General features: G+C 37.6%; 1 protein-coding gene across 3 annotated transcripts; it reads left to right on the top strand.

The window, feature by feature from the left end:
- Positions 1-689: 689 nt before the first annotated feature.
- MTX3 (metaxin 3) lies at positions 690-12506 on the top strand. 3 transcript variants are annotated; one of them, XM_059060684.2, is made up of 9 exons: positions 691-789; positions 1292-1361; positions 1731-1807; positions 2753-2845; positions 3364-3546; positions 3693-3769; positions 4286-4443; positions 5719-5807; positions 8796-10998. In XM_059060684.2, exons 1-9 carry the CDS (start codon positions 709-711, stop codon positions 8904-8906), a joined length of 939 nt encoding a protein of 312 aa, XP_058916667.1. In that variant the 5' UTR covers positions 691-708; the 3' UTR covers positions 8907-10998. The 3 variants fall into 3 exon arrangements, with proteins under 3 accessions (XP_058916666.1, XP_058916667.1, XP_066887301.1); XM_059060683.2 differs by lacking the exon at positions 5719-5807 and having other exon boundaries at positions 690-789; positions 8796-12506; XM_067031200.1 differs by lacking the exon at positions 2753-2845 and having other exon boundaries at positions 8796-12278.
- The last annotated feature ends 3130 nt before the right edge of the window (positions 12507-15636 follow it).

The raw sequence follows: 15636 nt of genomic DNA, 5'->3' as shown, positions 1-15636 counted from the left end.
AGAACCTCTGGTACAATGAAAGGCAAAAGGTTTGTATCAGATAGAAGTTACAATTCAAGTATGTACAAGATGCTGCAGGAACCCAGAAGTTCCTAACTTTGGAAAATTGTCCCAGGGAGGTGACAGTTAAGCTCATTTCTGAGGGAGCAGTGCCAGGGAAGAACGATATTTCAGACTGAAGAACTGCAGAATTAACTTGACAAACTTCAGGAAACTTGTTACTTTTAGGAAGAGTGTAACGAGCAAATATGAAGGTGACTAATTTAGATTGAGAGTGGCAAGAAGCAGAAGCCAATTATATGGGGAAAAGGGGTCAAACAATTACAGAGTGCCTACTATATGCCAAGTTCTTTACCTCCATGTCATAATTTTAAACACAACAATCTTGCGAATAAACTGTCATGCCTGGTTTACAAATGGGTTAGTTTAGGCCCAGGGTAGTAATAGTCAAAGTGCTTGGTACACATGGCATCCAATAAGTACTTGAGGAATTACTGGCGGGTTGTCTGACATTGCCCAGGACTCTTAACCCCCAGGCCAAACTGATGCTAAGCGTGTTGTTAACCCCTTCAGTGGCCCATCCCGCCTTGCACCTCTCCCAGTCCCCAAAATACCCTTCCTTCCCTCGCGCCCCGCCCCCGCGTTTCCACGTGCCGGAAAGTAGGCAGCAAAAGTACTTCCGGGATAGCAAAGGTCGGCCCCGGCAAGATGGCGGCGCCCTTGGAGCTCAGGTGCTGGGGAGGCGGTTGGGGGCTCCCGTCGGTGCACAGCGAGTCCCTGGTGGTGATGGTGAGGCCGCCTCGCGGGCCAGGGCGCGGGAAAGAAGGGGCGGGGCCAGAGATGCGAGGCTGGCTGGTCCGGGTCCCGGCGGCCGGGGTTGGTTCCCGCGGTGCTCGGGCCCGGCCGGCCGGGGCGCTGCTCGCTGCACCGCCCGGGGCTCCCTACCGGCCAACGAGTTACAGCCTAGCCTGTGACCCCGCCGAAGCCTGGAGAAGTCATGGCTTCTCCGCTTGGCTCCGAGTTTTCTCAGCCTTGCAAAGCCGTCTGCGCAGTGGAATGAAAGCCCAAAACAGGAGGCGCGCGCTCCCCGCTCTGCATCCCCCAAACGTTTTGGGGGAAAAAAGTCCGCGAAATCTTGGTAGCGCTCAACCCCGGCTAGAAGTAACGGGAGGGACGCAGCCCCTGAGTCAGGCGTTTCTGCCTTCTGGAGACCCGGCTTTAAAGTAAAGCTGCTCTGCAGATTTGCATTACGTACTCAGTCTAAAATGTTTTATTGCAAACTCTCTTTCAGGCTTACGCCAAATTTTCTGGTGCACCCCTGAAAGTCAATGTCATAGATAACACCTGGAGAGGTTCAAGAGGTACAGTGTAAACTTTTAAACACCCATTTCTGCCCTCTGTAAGCACCCTTACCCCTCTTATATAAAGCTAGGGGGCTTGTAGCCATGGAGTACCTTGGGGTTTTAGTTCGTACCATGACCTTGGCTGTGTGTTGCTTATGTTTTGATCATTATGAGTAATACTTCAAAGGAGAAGCCAAATCAGTGGAAATTATGAGAAATGAAAATGCTCTCCAAAACTTTTTTTGTGTGTGTGAAATTGCAAAAACCTAAGATTAGTTACTCATTTTTTTCTTCTCCAAATGTGACTGTCATAGTTTTTAGGGTATTGAAGTCTCTTCAGAGGAAATCGAAATGCTTTCTTATATGTAAACGGTGTTTTGATTATAGGAGATGTACCAGTTTTGACAACTGAAGACAGTATTGTTTCTCAGCCGGCAAAAATACTAAACTTTTTAAGAAAACAGGTGGGTTCCTTCTGAAGAAGTAGATTCTTGATCCCTGCATGTTGCTTCCAAAGAAAGTGCATTAAAAAAATTATTTTTTAGAATTCTTTTTTGGAGATACATAGGGCTTGATATAAGAATAGATTTGAGAGTCACTTCTCTAAATCATTAGTTGTACTGTGATTCAAAAGCCATATAGTGAGTTATAGTCAATTTATATTTTCACGCACTTTGCTTGGTTTTTAATTGACGTTTAGGTGTAAGTAGATTCAATTTAACCATTTTCACTATTATACTTATTGATATGATTGTAAATTTAGTCCCATAATTGCTACACATTTTGTGCTTAGTGTGAGGTCTGAGTTCCCATCAACTAGCAACTATTTATTTTTTAAAAGCACTTAAACTAATAGTTGCAGTTAAATGTTTCATGAAATAATGTATCCAAAATATCTGAACATGCCAAGATTTATATATCTAAAATGTTTAAACTGTAACAATTTACATAAATGCAAAAGTTATCATTGATTTTGCCAATAGTTTAAAAAAGAAGTCCTATATCAACAAAATTTAGAACTTTTCTCAATTGGAAGGTTTTCGTTTTTCAAGGGGAAAATGCTACTAATTAGAACTTTTTCCTTATTGTTAACAAGAATAATAATAGCCTCTATTAAGTTTGTACTACATGCCATGCACTAAACTAAACTAGGTCATTAACAATCATTGAAATAATAATTAATAATAAATAAACACCTAAAACTAACATTTATCGGCCTTAACATTTGCATGATGCTGTGCTAAGAACTTTGTTTGCATTAAGCAGCATTTGTCACTGAATTTGTATTTCTCTTTTCCCCTTTTAATATGTTTGCCATTTTTGAGGAAGAATAGGAGTCCTAATTTATTTAGTTTAACTGTTTTGGGGTTCTTGACTTATGAGGTTTTTGGTTTTATATTTTTTAATAGAAATATAATGCCGATTATGAACTGTCAGCAAAACAAGGGGCAGATACACTAGCTTACATTGCTCTCCTCGAAGAGAAGCTTCTTCCTGCAGTGGTGAGCATTGGTGAATATTACAGTATTTTAGTGACTTACTGAAAATGTACTTAGTCGATTTAGAAGAAAAATAATGGAAAAGGCTTAAGAGAAGAAGTTTCATTTATGTATCAGTCTTGATTCTTTCATGTAACTGCAGAACTGGGTTGATCCTGTTAGACGTTCAACTAGTGTATGAAACAACAAAGTGAAAGATAATGTCATTTTGGAAATAAAAATTCTCTATGAAAGGTTGGAGTTTGTCCATGTATAGAGTTGGGCCAACTGAAATTCATTCATTCAACAAATATTCACTGAGCACATACTATGTTCCAGGCCTTATTCTGGGTGCTTGGGATAGAGCAATCAACAAAACTCACACGTTTAAAAACCTTGATTTATCCTTGAGTCATCCTAACTGGAAAATTTGTATGGAGTCAACTTCATTCAGAGATATTTATGAAAAACTTTCACATTGATTGAGGATCTTCCTTTTAGTAAAAGAATATCCTTGTAGTGTTTTTTTCCCCTTTTTGCAGCTTCACACATTCTGGGTTGAGAGTGAAAATTACTTTACTGTGACAAAGCCATGGTTTGCTTCACGAATGCCTTTTCCCTTGAGTTTGATCCTGCCTGGAAGAATGTCTAAGGGAGCACTGAATAGGATTCTCCTGACGAGGGGAGAGCCTCCCCTCTACCACCTCCGAGATGTAGAAGCTCAGGTATGGTTGGGATTACTTTCAGAGCAAGGGCCCTCCAGAGGAGGGACAAGAGAAAGAGCAGGGATAAATTTACCTATAGATGCCAGTCTGAAAAGGAGTTCTCAAGTATCTTTCCTACCTTTGAGATGTAATTTCATCCTTATTAGATATACAGAGATGCCAAGGAGTGCCTAAATCTTCTGTCAAACAGACTGGGAACATCTCAGTTTTTCTTTGGAGATACGTGAGTGCATTCCCTTAAAAACCATTTTGATGTTTTGTTTGCATGTATTCAGTGAGCAGTTATTTAAAGCAAGTTCCCTTGCCCGGTCCTCCCACCCCACCCCCAATGAGTTTTTCACTTGAAAAAAATATTTAATGGATTTTTACTATAGGAAACTTTTTCTGTTGGGGTAATCTCACATTGACTTAATGTGTTACATATGTGAATTTGAAACTTCTACGACTATTCCCACTGTGTCTCCAGTCTCTATATAACACTTATGAGTAAAAATGAATCTTTAATTTACAACTTAATTTTCTTCTAAATAAAATGGGTAGAGTATTTTTTAAAAGGTACAAATGAGTAAAACCCTAGCTGCATCATTTTTATAAGCCAGAATGGGTAGTAAACCTTTTAAAAGACTGTATTGTATACTTCAGAATTGACAAATGTATTTGAGAAAAAGTTTTTTTTTTAACATAATCCCAAATTAATATTTTCTTATATGCTTTTAAAAAATCCTTAATTTATTTTTAGACCTTCTACTTTGGATGCCTATGTGTTTGGTTTTCTCGCACCTCTTTATAAAGTACGCTTTCCTAAAGTTCAGTTACAAGAACATTTGAAACAGCTCTCCAACCTGTGTCGGTTTTGTGATGACATCCTAAACAGTTATTTTAGGCTTAGTCTTGGAGGTAAGCTTGTTCCTCTTCAGCTAATCTTTGTTTGCATAGAATACTTGCATATTCTCCTAAGGATGTATAAGTCAAATTCATTACTTATTAAAGAAGTTTGTATATTGTCTTTAAATGCTGGTTTATAGAACTTCAAAATTGCATTTTCCAACTTTATTTTTATTCCCATGTGTTAGTTCTTCTTTAAATAGAGAAATATATATTTGCCATTTGTTCTGGATTTTATACAATAATTGCTTCTTGTTCTTAAATATTGCCCCTTTGAAGTGGGTTATTTTCTTCTAAAAGTTAACCACAGGTATTTATTGTGTCCCTGCTGAAAGATAGCATTTATCCTAATGCAAATGGGCAATTACTTTAAATGTTGCCTCTGGCATTTTCCTGTGTGAACAGAAATGAGCAGCAGATTGATTTTGGTGAGGTACACTCCCATGATTCCACTACTTCAAAACTGATTGCATCAGACTGGAGGTATAGTAAACAGAGGGCACCTGTCACTTAGGCTCTGATTCTTCGAGAGTGTTGGGCCTTGTGCCTAAGTAATTGGGACACAAAATTTGTATGGGAAGAGTTGGCCAGAATTGTCCTTTTAAGAAATAGAAGTCATAAGGATCGTTGGTTTAGGGACAGTTTACTTTTTATAGTGGGTTATGTGTTTTCTATATAACACACTTGTATATAACAAGAGAGGGGTTAGTTAGTTTGGGGGTCATGAAACTGACTAACTTTCAACCTTGTTACTTGGGAGCAGTGGTTAGCAAACCTGACTACAGAACAAATACAAAATCTTGGGTCCTATACAAGATTCACTGAATTAGAGTCCCTTAGGGATGGATCCCAGGAATCTGTATTTTTAAAAGTTCCTCCAAGTACTTCGGATGCTTCGTGGATAACTGTTTGGGCCTTAGAAAGCTGTTCAAATAGTTGTCACTAAAGACCTATGTGAAATGGGGGGGAAGGCACAAGTCAAATTTGAGAAGGAAATGAGGACTGCTGTGCTCTTACTAATGCCCTTGGCTATCTGCATAATGCTTGGCTAACAGGGTCTCCTTAAGGACAAATTTAGTCCTTTGGCTTAGGGTTTGGTTTTGGAGCATTACTCTCCCTCTTAAGTTTGCTTTTGAACCCAGAATGGTTTTTCACTTTGCCTTTTTTGGAGGGTGGGGTGGGCAATGCGGCACTTAGGAGAGTGGATAGACTCAATATTCTTTGAATCTAAACAGCTTGTAAGGCTTTCAGAATTTCCTCTTTCTGATTTCTGTCCTGGCTTCTTAGGCATCTCTCCTGCTGGACAAGAAACGGTAGATGCAAATCTGCAGAAACTCACACAACTTGTAAATAAGGAAGCCAACTTGATTGAAAAGGTCAAGTTTACTTCAATTGTTATTTTATAGTAGTTTAGTATTTTCCTTTCTGCAATTAATATTGTTTTGGGTTATGCATTAACTTTACCTTTTCAGGTTTTTTTTTTAAGTTTATTTTTTCAGAAAGCTGTTTAAACATACATTTACTAAAGCTGTATAAAATACAGCGTTTTAAAGCCAGTAGTGGCCTGATTGCTTTGGGGAAAGATCTGATAATGGTATTGGATTTACTTTTACCACCCAATTAGTAGTACTTTTCAAATTAGGAGACCCAAAAGCCTGGCTTCAAGAAAAGAGAGAGACAAACAAAAAAACACTTCTTGCTTGCTTGTCTGCTGCTTTCTGTCTCTGAGGGTTAACGTTTCTTGAGATCGTAAGCACCTGTGCTTATCTTTTCTTGCTAAAAGCACTATGGTGCTTTTTTCTTTCTTCCACATAAATGGTTTTATTTTGTCTCCTTCCTATTCTCTGTTCTAAACGTTGTCTACAATTTTTGCCAGTGTGGATATTTTGCCACTTAGGGAGTATGCCTTTGTTGAGAGAGATATTGAGGAATTGGGTAGGGGAGGGAGCCAACAATGGAAATTTCAAGGGTGATTCTAATTGGAAAAATACAAGGGAGTTATACATTTTTTCCTCAAGTGTTTGATAAACTTGCTTTATTTTTTTTTATACAAATGGATAATGCTTTATTCTTTCACAAACTAATAGGTCATTGTGGCTTATTAACACTGGCTAGAGGATTTGGGGGATTGAGTAACAGGCACTGTGTTATATGAGCTTTATATGAGTTACTTAATCTTCACAGCAGCTCTGTGGGTGCAGGTACTTTGTCATTCCCATTTTACAGATGAGATACTGAAGCTTCGAGAGTAGCTTATAACATCACCTGCCCGAGGCCATTAGCTGGCAAGAGGTAGAGAGGGAATTTGAACCCTAGAAATTGGATTCCAGTATGGGCTTTGCAGTTAGTCATCTAACTCATGAATGAAAGTATGTATCCATTACTACTGGTGGTAATAGCCAGATTTAAAACTGCCACTCTCTGGAATGACCATTTTATTTTTTTATGGTATTGCATGTACCTCTTATTAAAGTTTGGGTAAGCTGAATGAAAGTCAAGTTTGTCTTAATTCATAGCCTAACCCAGCAAATCTCATGAGAGGAAATACACTGAGAGTTAAGTGTGGATAATGGAAAGATTACTCAGACTGTTTTAGATACTTTTCTGCTAGATGAAGGCTATCTAGTATAGTTTCCATTTCTATCTGTGTCAGGTTCATTAGACATGTGAAGGGAACCATGAAATACCTACATATGCAGAAAGTGAAGCCAGGAGGCCCTGTCACCACTTGGTACAGTTCCATTTTGGCAACATCAATATATGAGAGTTTCTTGACCCTATATCAGCACCTCTCTGTACACCCCACTTCCCATCTGTTCTTCAGTACAGTTCACTGTTTGCTACAAGACATTAGAACAACAAATTCTATTGGCTACCACCGTTCACCATTTAGATAGGAAATCTAGAGCTAAAAAAAAAGAAAGAGTTGGGCTTCCCTGGTGGCGCAGTGGTTGAGAATCCGCCTGCCGATGCAGGGGACACGGGTTCGTGCCCCGGTCTGGGAAGATCCCACATGCCGCGGAGCAGCTGGGCCCGTGAGCTATGGCCACTGAGCCTGTGTGTCCGGAGCCTGTGCTCCGCTACGGGAGGGGCCACACAGTGGGAGGCCCGCGTACTACCAAAAAAAAAAAAAAAGGTTATGTTTGAGGAGCTTAGTTCTTGCAAGGAGGAAAAAAAGACATCACAATTGATTAAGATAGTTCACTGGGAATACTTTTTTCCTCAGAAAATTAAGAGTTAATCTTTTATTCTTTTCCCTTTATTATGAACCCTATGTACCTCTGCTGAAACATTTCCCCTATGCTTTATAAAAGCATCTTGAGAAGATAAGAGAGAGTTTTGGGCTGCTTATATTCAAAACTCTAAAAAAGCCTACCTATCAAGTAGGTGATAAGATGCTATATTCTGTTGGTTTTGGGTCATTGATGGCAGCTGCTTTCAAGTCTTTTGTGAAGCAGCTTAATACTAGGACCTTGCACTCTGGTTTTGGGGTACCCTGGTTAAAGGTAGTTTTCTAAGGTCTGACTCAGTTCTAAGTAACCCCTGTCCTAGTGTTTCCCAGGATGCTAACGTACTCTTTAGGGTAAGTCTGAAACTCTTGGACATTTTCTAAACATGCTCTTGACTTGCTTCTGTGGAGCAGACTTAGAACTGATCCAGTGTTTGCAGTGCCTCTGGATTAGGTCTAAAGAATTTATCCTTCTTTCTGTCTCCTTTTTTAGCTTCTCTTGGTCTAAATAGTCATAGCCTAAAAGAGGTGATCTTTATGAGTGGAGTACAGGTCATTTTTATTGAGGCAATGAGATATAGTTGAAAGAAAAATAGTGATAGAATAAGAAGACCCGTGTTCACATTTCAGCTCTGATGCTAGCTTTGCAACCTAATGCAAATCTGGTAACCTTTCTGAGCTTCATTTTGCTAATCTGTAAAATAGGGAATAATTGTGTCCGCCTGTTTTTTTTTTTTCTTTACAGTTGTGTTGGGAAGATCAAATGAGAACAAACTTTAAACTGTGGAGAGTAATGTAACAGACATACTGCTTTTACACTTAATATTAGAAGATCGCTTAAACCAAGTTGTGCTGTGGTTGAGTTCAGTAGACTATTCATTTTGTGGAATTACTGTAATTTTGTGAAGTCATCAAGGATGAGCCATATTGCTTTCATACATATACTGAGTCAGCCAGTATTTAGGTATGATGTTTAGAATTCTTGAGAGATTATTTTCAAGAAAAAGGTTTCTCTGGCAGTCCTAGAAACATAAGGTTCGGTATTCTTCTAGACTATAGTTTGGATGGGGAGGCCACAGTCCATATAAGTGGTGCCATAGCCATTAGTCAGATGTATCTTTTGTACTTTCCACAGATGGATGACAATCTTCGCCAAAGCCCTCAACTTCCTCCTCGGAAACTGCCAACACTTAAATTGACTCCAGCAGAAGAAGAAAGTAATTCCTCACAACGGCTATCACCCTGACAGTCTTCATGCTTTGTGTCCAAAGTCATATAATTGTTGCAGTAATCTCTTATACTAAGTGTGTGAAGGCAAAAACAAAATTCATGAATAGGTATAAGGAAGACTCTAAAACAAAAGAAACTTTCTATGACAGCAATTTCTTTTTAGTTAGGAAGCTCGTGATTTAGCTTGGAAACGCACTTTAAATAACATCAACGTAAATGCTAAATGAACTTGGAGAAAAAAGAAAACACGTACTGTAAATAAAAAACCTGCCTTAACCTTGGCAGATTTTTGCCTTTGGTTCACATGTTGCTGGCCCAAAGCTACACTGCTGTTCTGAATGTGCACTGTTAGTTTATTCAAGTTAATTTATTAATTTAGTATCCTTAGACCAGTCTAAATATCTGATACGTGGCTCTTTGGCTGAAGCCTTTTTTTCTTCTGTTTAGAAATCTGATGCCTATTTTAGATGTTAGGAAAAATATATTATTCTAATATTCTATTTACTTCAATAGAAAAGCCTGTATTTAACTTTAAAAAGCAATGAGGAATGTGTTTTTTAATTATGCTCTCATAAGTCTAATCTTTGGGGGAGTTAGTACCATATATATAAATATTAAAGGTGGTTACATATAATATTTGTCTGACTATATGCACTTCAATATAACAGTATTTGCTCATGTGTTCAATACAGGTTAGCAAGGGCTGTTTTAATTTATTGGAGCTTTAGACCTGTGTATTCGTAGTACGTCTTTAACTCTAGTCATCTCTTTCTTGGGTTGATTTCAGGAGAGCTGAATGTGTTAGCATCGTTATTATGCCAGGCTGTAAAGTCTGACACTTGCCCAGTTGTTAGACACTACTCAGGAGGAGCCCACTGCCAGAGAACTAGAAGTACCTACTGTGCACCTAGTCCAGGTTCACCATGCTTGGCTCAGACCAGTGTTCTTTCCTAAGAAACATATCATGTAGTCAAAACCTTTATGACAACTAATTATTTTCCATAGAGTTAACTACAGTTGAAGGATTCAATGGAGTAGTCGGAAATAGCAGATTTTAAAGAACATTTTCTATTTATTGGTTGCTGAACTGTTCAAAGATTTGCTGTGTGGGTAATTTTACTTATAATAGAATCTTGCTTATTTTAGTGGCTGAGGTGCTTCTGCTGTCCTAAAACTACTTCTGGGGTTTTTAAAATATAGGACCATGTTTTTGATTAGTGTCTTAAAAGATTACTATGGTGCTCAGCAAATCTTGTCACATCCTGCAGAAACCCCCAGGTTAGGAAAACAGTTTTGGACTCAAGAGACTTGTCTAATCTGAGCTGAGTGGAACTCAGCTGTTTGACCTGCATCCTCTCAATTTGTTCTGTATTTAGGTAGCTATTTATACAGAAGTCTTTATGTCATTGTAAATATTTTTTCTTGAAAGTTTTAATGAGAAACAGCGTAGTCTTCAAAGTCTTTTTCATCTGTTTGGATGCATAGAGAGAAAGAAACTAATGAGTTTCCCATTACTTCTGCAACAGGTGGGAGAGAGGGAGTGTGTGTGTGTGTGTGTGTGTGTGTGTTAGTCTTCTGTTAGAGTCCAGCAATTGGAAATCTGTTTGAATATTCTGTGTTGGAAATCATGACCATAGGACTTTATTGTCCTCTAGGATTGATGTTTATTGGAGATGGGTGGTTAGCACATTAATCATCTGCTTATGCTTTAGTCAGGGTTAGTCATTTTCGATTATGATTTCTATTAAAACTTTCAAAAAGCATTTGAAGTGTCTTACAATTGTCAAACGTGTAAAACAGGACAATTAAAATTAGTTTTTGGAACAATAAAAAACTTGTAGGATAAAGAACTATATTATTAACCCTAACAGATTCTAAAGTTGAATGGTAAATTTAACTCCAGGTTTCTCCATGGGCAAAGTCAAGGGATATTACTGGGTTATGTAAAGTTTTCTGTCAATAAGGTTACTACTGTCCATGAGTAAGCAAAATGTGTTTACATTTTTATAAGAATGTGGAATATCGTATTCTTATGACACAAAGATGCAGCCAGTAAGCATACTGTAATGTTTGATGTGTTGAAAGTTTAATAAAAAATATCGTTCTAGAATAACAAGTATCTATCCTTTTTTAGTAGAAAGATGACTGTAAATATGATTTATTTCTTTTTGGTCATTCCTGCTTTGAACTGCCTTTAGCTGTATGCTGTATAGGCCATGATGCTTCCAGACTGTCTTTCCTAAGATGCAAAATATGATTTAGATAAGTAAGAATTTATATGCTGGGTTACTTAGTTGAGGTTTTTGGTATAAGCTAATGAGATGCTAGGAAGCTATTACTGAGCACAAACCACTCCAGGGATCAGCCACACATATAGGAAGCTCTTGGAAAGGAATAACTTTCCAGACTGGGCAGAGAGCTTTTGAGCAACCTGTCAGGATATGCTTTGGATAAAGTTGGAGTTCGCTGAGATAAATGGTCCACAGTCTTAAAATACTGTGAGCCACTTTCTTTTGGAAGTGATGGTGGAGGATAATATGATAAAAGGGACTATGTTTGTGTTTGTTTCTTGGTAGTATAGGATGAGAAAATTGGTCAGATAATTCCCATAAGATAAAGATCTTTCATCAACAAACTGTCATCAGTTATCCATAAGACTGGCCATTCCCCTAAGACCAAAGAAACTGTAAAAGACCTTTAAGGACAGTCATTCCTACACAATGTTTTTCCCCCTAAAAGGTTGGCACTGACAAACGAATTAAATTTCAACCTAGACATGTTTGTTTTATTTTGTGAGTGCTAGAGGATTAGAGATTTTATGTTAAATCTGAAGCATTTTGATTTCCATTTGTAATTTCTGTTCATTTAATGTGGCTAGATATATTAACTTAAAGGAATGGGGAAGCTTATTTCAATCAGAGCTAAGTTATAATTTTCAGAAGTCTGCGAAAATGGAAGAAAACTAGACATCAAAAGAGGCAGAAATTGGTAACAGTGTTAGTATCTCAGAAAACCAATTTTTAAAGGTAGTATGTGATAAAAGTGGTATTTGAAGTCAGTAGTATGTTTTCTTAGAACCTCTTCGAGGAATAGACATTTACCACGTTATTAGATTTTTCATAAACTGTTTACTTTTTCATAAGCTGTCAAAAATTGTATCCCTCTGAAACCAAAATATAAATGATTAAATGTAAAGACAAGGAGCTGAGGGATGGTCTCTCTGTACTATTTTTGCAACTTCTTATTGTGAGTCTATAATTATTTCAAAATAAAAGGGTTTTAAAAATAAATTCAATAAGTTTATCATTATCTAGATAAACTATGATTTAAAATTTAATGCTTTAAACATAGTATTCAGTTCCAGATGAATAAATGCATAATATAAATTAAATATAATTTATTTCATTCTTGAGTTTAAAGAAAAAACAACTCAGGTTTATAACAAATGATAATCTAAAGATCTGTTTTGCCTTATTAGCAAAGAAAAAACAGCAAGAACCCCTGAAACCAAGAACCCCTTTTCCCTAGGAGACTAAAAATTCTAGAATTTTATGTTTGTAATTGTATCTTTTTTTCCTATGGTATGTGGGTTTACTTTTGAGGATAAAATATTTTGAAATAAACTCCGTGTCTCTGTGTGGTAATCCTTCTTTGTTTTGCAAGTGTTCTCTAACTACACTAGGACCATGCTTTGATGAACAAAATGCAGTGTGTCCGTGTGCTTTTATTTTTAAGTTCACAGGGATTTAGTGATTGACTTTGTCTTGGTTTAATTATTTATATAATTGAAATCCTGAGCAGAGCCACATATTATATTTGGGTTGTAATGACAGTCTTTTGTATATGTTGTTGGCATTTAGAATTATCTTTTGCCTTTTTTCTTGTTCAGCTCTGTGGAATTTACATTTACTTTTCAATGTTTTCATATCTTGTAAGAAATTACTAGATTTTTGAGAAATTTGTTGTTAATTACATGAACCAAAGGTCAGTAATCCTAGTCTCAAAGGTTTAACTGAAGTTTCATTAGCTCTTCAAAATGTTGATTTTCATAGAAATGTAAAGATTGAGTGCTTTGCTTTTTTTTTTTTTTAAGGGTTTGTAAAATTATTTAGCTCCAAACTCTTGTGGGGATATAATGTTTGCTAGATGCCCAGGTTACCTCCCCTAGACTTAAAATTATTGTGATTGAGGTGGAGAGGTATCCTCGGAATCAAAAAGCATACAAAAATCATTTGTTCCAGATGAGGAGGCCAATGATTACTGGTGAGAATTAACATTCTTGAACAATGATTTAAGAAGGGGTAGTTTTGAGTTGGATGTTTGTAAACAGAGAGTGGAATGTTATGATAAAAGACTATTCAGAGCAAAACAAAGTAGTTCCTTTAAAAAAAAATGCAGGAAGGGCTTCCCTGGTGGCGCAGTGGTTGAGAGTCCGCCTGCCGATGCAGGGGACACGGGTTCGTGCCCCAGTCCGGGAAGATCCCACATGCTGTGGAGCGGCTGGGACCGTGAGCCATGGCCGCTGAGCCTGCGCATCCAGAGCCTGTGCCCCGCAACGGGAGAGGCCATGGCAGTGAGAGAGGCCCGCGTACCGCAAAAAAAAAAAAAAATTAAGGAAAATAAGTCTTTTTATATCCTCATTATTAATTGGAAATTATATTGTAAGATTTTTAAACTATATTTCAGTTCTTTGGAGAAGCATTTCAAGATGTATCTTGGCAGAATATATTGTTATTATATGAATAGTGGATTCTTTGGCTAAATAGGGAAATGCTGGGTTAGACAAAGTTAAGTTACTGTAGGCTTCTCAGAACCTTACATATGCTGTTGGTAGTTTCAGACTCCAAGAAGGGCCTGTATTTTATACACTATTTTCCTAATTTATTTTTATGTGGATTTTTTTTTTTAAGTAGGTGTCACGTGGGGTTTGTGTTCTGAGAAATACACTTAGGGAAATGCTGCCCTAAGTGCTTCTGCTTGTTTGTACTCATTGCAGAGGTTTCCAGTTGTTGGCTGCCCTTCTAGTGAGTGGTGATAAAATGGAAGCGACAGGTTAGGGCTCCCTAGGACCATGGAGTTGACTGAGGATTGGCTGTGGGTTTAAATAGGTTGGTTATTTAGGTACATGTGAGGCCCTTGGTCAGTCCAGCTGTTTCCCTAGAATCCCAGTTGGCTTGGAACAGCTGTACAGGAGTGTGAACTGGTGGTTTCAGAGAACTAACCACTTGTTAGGCATCTAAGAGGGAACCAGCTTGGAATTCCATTCCAAACTGTTTTTGGCTGTGCTTTGAAAGTACCAGAAAGGCAGTGAGCATTTATAGCATTAAAGTCACATACAAGCTAGTTATTTTATATATATATATACATATATATATACATATATATATGCACATGCATACACACAGTGTCTTAGAAAGTGTACAGTTGCTTCAGTGACAAAAGCAAGGAAAGTTTAATATTTTCAACTTCTATTACTGAAGACATGGTCTAAAAAAAGGATTGTATGTTTGTGTATGCACTTTCTAGGATGAGGGTTTACAGTTTTTATTAAATTCTCAGCAAGTTTCTGTATCCCCCCAAGTTTAAGCCTCACTAGACCTAATTTCAGAGGACTAAGTATATCTGATTTCATTTCAAAGTATAAAACCAGTTCACTCATCAGGCATAAGGATGCTCTTTGTTTTCTGCAGTGTATATGGTTTCACATTTGGAACTGCATGCTTTGGATGTGTATTTGCTGGAAAGCTTAGCTTTGGGTTTGAGTTGTGGTGTCATGAACATCTGGCCATGTGCAAAGCAGTTGGATCTTTGTTCTGATTCTTTAGATCTCCTCATGCAAATTCAGAGAAATGCCTTCTAATCATTGAGTTTATGTGTCCCGGATCCCTGGATGTCTAGAAACAATGGCTTGCCAGAGTTTGCGTCAGTCCTGAGCGAGTCACGCACTATAGAGGAGGCTGTGTTGGCCATTTGTTCTTTGACCTGTTGGCTGCCACTCTTGCAGTGCTGGCGTCTTATTTCTTGGAGAAGGACGGGTATACTCAAGCTTTTATGTTAATTGCATAAAGATGAGCTTTATTCTTCTTCTGACTTGATGTTTTATTTTGTAAAATAGGAAATAATGTCTTTCCATTTTTCTGTTCATTCCAAAGTGGAAATTTGAGGTGTTAGTAATATAACTTTAGCTTTCTGGAAGACTGATAGCAAAGAGGACAAGTAAGAAATTTATGTATACTCATATTGGTTTTGTTCCACAAAGCTGATCTTCAGATGGTATACATTTGAAACATCTGTTCTAGTGTACACACGCTGTAGTTTTGTTATGCAGTAAACAATCTTAAAATAAGCATTGTTGGTCATAATTTCAATATTCTAGCCTTGCCTAGTGTGAATATATTTTACTCAGAGACTGTATAAATACCCAGAAGTGGTGATGATGATCAATGTTGTAAAGAATTTATTCTGATAAATGAGAAACTGGATATGATGTCAAAATAGCTATTTTTACAATAAAACCTTAAGTTGCTTGAATGTTTATTAATTCCTGGTTTAATGTTATTTATTCCTTGAGGTGACTATTTCATTGGGAAGAATTTTGGGGTCGTTCAAAATAGTTCTGTGCTGGGACTGAGCTAGATAGAGGGTTGTTCTTTTTAAAATGTCCATTCTTTCTATGATGCATTGAGATCACTTGTGCTCTTTCCAGCCTGTGCTAAAGGAGGTTAGAGGCCTGCTCCCTAGGCCAT

This window comes from Kogia breviceps, chromosome 4 (assembly GCF_026419965.1).
Source record: "Kogia breviceps isolate mKogBre1 chromosome 4, mKogBre1 haplotype 1, whole genome shotgun sequence".
NCBI classification, from domain to species: domain Eukaryota; kingdom Metazoa; phylum Chordata; class Mammalia; order Artiodactyla; family Physeteridae; genus Kogia; species Kogia breviceps.
This window is presented reverse-complemented; position numbering and strand designations above follow the sequence as displayed.